Here is a 5,827-nt window from a genome sequence, read left to right on the forward strand (position 1 = left end):
GCTGCTTTTTTCCTTTTTCTTCCCCTCCCCCCCAGCCAGTGGCAGCTCAAACCCTGCTCTGCTGTCCCTTCAGCAGAATCCAACACCTCCAAACTCTTTGATTGTGCTGAAACTACAGGTGGGAAGTGGCAGCAGCCACCCTGAACATGCAGGATTGACACACACACATTGAACAAGGCCACGGAACAACCACTCACATCCCCCAGAAATTAGGATCAGTTTCCCTAAAATCATGTAAAAAAAAAATAAATCAAATAGCAACAGATTAAAACCACAGGTTAGGTGTCCAAATCACCCTCAGCTAATTACAAACGACGAACTCAACTCCTAACTTGCCCATCAGGCAGATTGAGGGATGAGAAGAAGCATTTCCCAGGAACATACAAAAACAAAAGTATGTACAGATCTATTGCAAACACGGTAAATCAGGTGTGAAGTAGTTCTGGGTCACTCTTGTCTCATCTTCTGGAAAGAAACGTGGGTGATTGGAGAAATGTACTTGTCTATTCTACTCTTCCAGCTTCCCACAGTACAACTGCAACCAGCACCCATCCCACCAGAGGGCTCTGCTGCAGAGTCTGGTAGTTTCTCCTCCTTGGAAGTTTGGCAAAGATGAAAATAATTTAAAGAATAAACTGGCTTTTTTTGGTTCAGCCAGTAAGTCTTTCATTTAAAAAACAAAACAAAACAAAAAAACAACAAAGGGAATTAAGAACTTGCCAGGATGGGTTCACACACCTGGCTGCTCTTGAGTGAACTGTCACAGGCAAACAGGGTTGCCCAAGGTCACATCTTGTTGGTTTGGAGCAGAAGCAGCAGCAGAGCTCGTGTTGCCATCAGGTCTGAAGAGGAGAAGAGCAGCTGCTCCTGCTTCTGCCTTGGACTGGGAAAGCAGCTTGAACCAGAGGAGGCAGCAGCTGCTCCTCCTCCCCAGCTCCCACCGTCAGAACCCAAATCCAGAGGGTCCAACAGGAGGTTGCTCTTCCCAAACTGCCCCTACCAGTGTCTGGAATCCACCAGCTCGGGGCGCAGGCTCAGCTTCTTCAGGGTTTCATAACCCACCACGATGACGATGGTGGAAGGGGTGGCCGAGATGATGCGTGCAGAGAGACCCTTGGTCAGGCCCCAGGGACCTTCCTCTGCCATCAGCTGCTTGAAGGTGAGGATGATGGAGCTCTTGCCTTCCACCTGCAAAGCCAGAACAAATATTCATGGAGCTGCTCTAGGCTCCTGCTCCAACTGAAGGTTCTAGAGACTACGGATCAGCCAGTCCAAGGCTGACGGGCTCCAGGGAGACCTTAGAGCAGCTTCCAGGGCCTGAAGGGGCTCCAGGAAAGCTGGGGAGGGACTTGGGACAAGGGCAGGGAGGGATGGGATGAGGGGGAGGGATGAAAAGTGGGAGAGGGAGCTGGAGGTTGGAGCTGAGGAGGGAATTGTGGAGTGTGAGGGTGGGGAGAGCCTGGGCCAGGTTGCCCAGGGAAGCTGTGGCTGCCCCATCCCTGGGGGTGTTGAAGGGCAGGTTGGATGGGGCTTGGAGCAGCCTGGGCTGCTGGGAGGTGTCCCTGCCCATGGGGGGTGGGACTGTAGGAGCTTTGAGGTCCCTCCAACCCAAGCCATTCCGTGATAACCTGGATCTGAATGGAGAAAACCAAAAAGCCCCACATCCCAGAGAAGTAGCAGACAGTGGGATTCTTAGACCTGTCTCCTCCTTCCTTCCATCTGCCCCCATCTAGGAGGTGCTGGATCAACATGACAGCTCCAGTCTCACTCAAACTGCCACCATGGGAAGCCCCTCTCCTCCTCTGAGGGCTGCCCCATCTGAGGGGCCTCACTGGAGCCTTCCAGGAGGGAGAAGCCAGATTTGCCACCTGAGCTGTCTCTTGTTATGGCCGAGTGCAAACTAAGCAGAATATCCAGGACAAAAGAAGCTCCAAGCAGGAACAGAAGGGGAGCAGCTTCTCCAAAGCCACAGAGATCAAAGAGCCAAGAACAACCCCACCCCTGCAGACAGACAGACAGACAGACGTGCTGAGCAGGCTGAACTCTCACCTGCACCCGAGCCCTGATGACATCCATGGGGTTGGTGAGTGTGGAAGCTGTTGCTGCTGCCAGTGGCCCTGATATGGCTTGAAGGAGGAGATGGGGACAGTCTTTAGGAGTCAAGCTGGAAAGCTGTTCTGGGGATGGGAGAGAGTCAAGTTTCAGACAAGTGGCTGCTTATCAGTTCCTTAACCCCACCTGCTCATTAGCCCCTTTGCAGTGGGCAAGATTCCTTGATTTATCACCTGTCACCTTCTCCCACAGCCTCCATATGTGGTGCTTTCCACACCAGCCAGAAGGAGCCTGTCCACACCCCCAGGCTCCACCCCACACCCTTGGGCAGCTCCAACATGGGCTCCCAGACCTGCTGGGCAAATAGGGCCAGCTTGTCTGTCCCCAAAACAGAGTATGGAAAAAGCCCCACCCTCCCTTTAAAAAGGGGGAAGCCTTTAAACAAGGCTCCCAGGAGTTGGCTGTGGGGGTTGGAACAAGTCCAGCAAGCTGCAATTCCCACCAAGGGATACCCAGATGAGGCCCTGTGGTGGGATCTCCAAGGAGAGAAGCCCTAGGAACTGCTCATCCCAGGGATTTCCTCACTCTGGGACATGGGATCTGCATCTTTCACACTTCTGCTTGTTAAAGCTTTATGGGAGACAGTCCCAAAGTCCCAGGTTCTCTGAGTGACTGGGTGGCAGGAGGGGAGGCAGGACACTGATCTGAACCCTGGCCAGCAGTGTCCTTGGAGCCCCAAGGGAGGTTCAGTGACCTGTGCTGACAGGGAGATCAGCCCCATCCAGGTACACAAGACAAAAATAACTGCAAGAGGGGAGATTTAGATTAGACATTAGGAAGAAATTATTCACTGTGAGGGTGGAGCGACACTGGAAGAGTTTTCCCAGGGAAGCTGTGGCTGCCTTGTTCCTGGAAGGGTTGAAGGGCAGGTTGGATGGGGCTTGGAGCAGCCTGGGCTGGTGGGAGGTGTCCCTGCCCACGCAGGGAAGTTGGAACTAGATGATCTTTAAGGTCCTTCCAACCCAAGTAATTCCATGATGGCAAGGAAAGGCAGCCCAAGCCCAAATGTCACAACCCCTGGTGCTCACATTTATCACCACTATTCCCCTGCCAAAGACTCAACCCCACAGTGAGCAGCTGAGAGACACAAGCTCTGTTCTCTCGTTCTTAGACACCCACTTTGGAACATGAAAAGTCTCACAATTAATACAGTGGCTTTTGGTGTGAAAAACATGGAGAGTGAAGGGGGGGCCCTCCAAAAAGTTCAGCCTGGACCAACCTCCTGAGCTGCTGCTGCTGCCAGAAGCACAACACTGAGGTCCAACCAGCCCCACCACAACCTGCCCACCCTGAGAAGCAAACCAGACATTTGAGGCACCTGTATTTTGAAAAGCAGGTGATTTCCAAGACATTCTTTAAGCCTAATGCAGGGAAATTAAAGCATCATTAACCATCATCACTTCTAGGCAGATTGCCAGCAGGTAAAGATCAAGTCTAAGAACCACAGGCCAGGCTGCCTGACAGGAATCCAAGGGATTATTGGGGGGGAAAAATGGAAATCTTAGCTGGCCAAAACCACCAGATTTTGGGAACAACCTGAGCACCCCCAGGGCTGAGCCAGGGAGAAAGAACAGACTGTTAAGGGCAGTTTTAAATCACAGGTCTTGGTGCTAGTTTGAAAGGTTTTGAAGCACCATCTTGAGACACCAAGCATGGAAGATGTGGTCTCTGCCTGTTGTTTGGTTTTTGCTCTGTTGGTGGCTCTAAAAGTCTTTTTGCCACATGTGAGAATCCTGAAAGATGAATTATAATTAGGTGGTGGCTTCCAAACTCAGCCCAATGCCAGGGAACAGGCTGCCTCACTTCCATGCAGGAAGTAAGCAGGTTTGAGAGGAGTGGAAGAGGAGATGGATCAAACCCCTCTTGTCTAGAGCCACCTCAACTCTTCCAGATCCTTCACTCTGCATTTAAACAAACTCTGCTCTGTTAAACTTCCACCCAACACCTGCACAATTCCTCCCAGCTGGATCCAGCTGTTGGTCTCCAGGCAGTTCTGTTCCCAACCCAAATCGATCCAGGCTGGATCCACAGTTTCTGAGTTGATCCGAGGAGCTTCTAGGGATGAGACACATTGCAAGTCTCCTTTCACTTACCAGCATAGAAGTGGTAGAAGGGCCACCAGACAGCACTGTTGGGAATATAGGTGAGCAGGGAGGCCACGTAGCCCCTGTAGAAGCCTCTAAAACCATCGGCCTTGAAAATCTGTACAATGATGTCCTTGGTTTGGCCAAAGACCAACATCCTCTTGCCATCTTGTTTCTGCACCTTAAACCTGCCCATGCTTTCCCCTTTCCTCTGCATCATGAGGTGTTGGGAGATCACATCAATGGGCACAGTGATGCTCTGGGCAACCAGGGAGGCTGAGCCCCCAGCCACCAGAGACTTGACGGCGTTGTTGTTGTTGTAGCGCGACACGTACTTGCGAGTGAGCTCGTACGTGGTCACGTAGCACTGGCCAGAGATGAGGGTGAAGGTGTTGACCAGGAAGCCCCGATAGAGCCCAGCTGCTCCTTCTGTCCTCAGGATTTTCACAAAAGCATCAAAAGTGCCATTGTACAAACTCTTGCCCTTCTGAACCTGCAGCCGCGTCCGGATGAGCGTGAAGGGGTAAACGCTGACCCGGATCATCATGGTCATGCAGATCCCAAAGACATAGAACTTCCTCTTGTCCAGGTGCTCCCACTCAATGATGGGGATGTTGCGTTTGTCCTCCATGACCCCTTGGAGGTGGATGGAGAGCTGGGGAGCCCCAGATCTACCTCAGAATTCCAGAGCAGGCTCAGGCGTCCTTCCTTGATGGCATCTGAAACAAAACGATGAAGCACCAGAGTTACCTGAAGCAGCTCAGATCCCCCACATCTGCTGCTGCCTGGAGGCCACCAAGAGCCCTTCCATAACCCACCCTCCCCACCACAGCCCAGGCCACTCAGCTGCAAGGCAAAGCCTGCCAGACTTGGCAAAGCAGCTGGAGGAGCACAGCTCCAGCAGCAGGGACTACCTTGTGAGGAACAGGCAGGACCAAGGATTGTCCACCAGAGCAGCTCATCCCGGGCCTGTGATGCTGCACTTCTCAGTTCCAGGCTCTGTGCAAAGAAGGAAGTGACAAGTCTCCATTTGCATTCCCAGATTCCCTGCACAAAGGAGACTCATTTTTCTGGGCATTTTCATGTCAACCTCCCTGGAGCAGGAAGGTGATGGAAGCCAGGGAAGGGGGAAGAGAAGGTGAGGAAAAGAGGAGCAACAATGGGAGAACAAGGCACACGTGAAAAGGCAGGTGGGGTCACAGAGTCACAGGCTGGTTTGGGTTGGAAAGGACCTTTAGAGATCATCTAGTCCAACCCTCTGCATGGGCAGGGACACCTCCCACCAGCCCAGGTTGCTCCAACCCCATCCAACCTGCCCTTCAACACTTATCCAGCTCACTGACAGATCAGGTCCCAGACCAGACCTACACACACATTAGTTCCTCTTTATCTTTCGGTTTCTTGGCTGCTCAGTAAAATATCTTCAAATAAAAAGAGGAACATGGCTGCTCAAGGCAAAAAAAATCAGACTCCAACCAAGTATCCAACCAGGAAGACCCTCCACCTTGATGAATCTGAAATAAAGAGTTAAACCTTCCCAGCCAAGGGATCTCCAGGTCAGGCAGCACCTCCCTGAGCTTTACAGCTCAGGTGAGCAAAGTTCATCCTCATTCCAACCCTGCAGCATCATT

At 52.1% G+C, this 5,827-nt stretch overlaps 1 protein-coding gene across 2 annotated transcripts; it reads right to left on the reverse strand.

Moving 5' to 3' along the window:
• Nucleotides 1-996: 996 nt before the first annotated feature.
• Nucleotides 997-4,827, reverse strand: SLC25A44 (solute carrier family 25, member 44). 2 transcript variants are annotated; one of them, XM_010002263.1, is made up of 3 exons: nucleotides 4,206-4,827; nucleotides 2,050-2,177; nucleotides 997-1,188 (listed from the first exon to the last, which is right to left on the reverse strand). In XM_010002263.1, the coding sequence occupies exons 1-3, from the start codon at nucleotides 4,825-4,827 to the stop codon at nucleotides 997-999; spliced, it is 942 nt and encodes a 313-aa protein (XP_010000565.1). The 2 variants fall into 2 exon arrangements, with proteins under 2 accessions (XP_010000565.1, XP_010000564.1); XM_010002262.1 differs by having other exon boundaries at nucleotides 2,050-2,213.
• Between the last annotated feature and the right edge of the window lie 1,000 nt (nucleotides 4,828-5,827).

This window comes from Chaetura pelagica, unplaced genomic scaffold (assembly GCF_000747805.2).
Source record: "Chaetura pelagica isolate M959 unplaced genomic scaffold, ChaPel_1.0 scaffold1137, whole genome shotgun sequence".
NCBI classification, from domain to species: Eukaryota; Metazoa; Chordata; class Aves; order Apodiformes; family Apodidae; genus Chaetura; species Chaetura pelagica.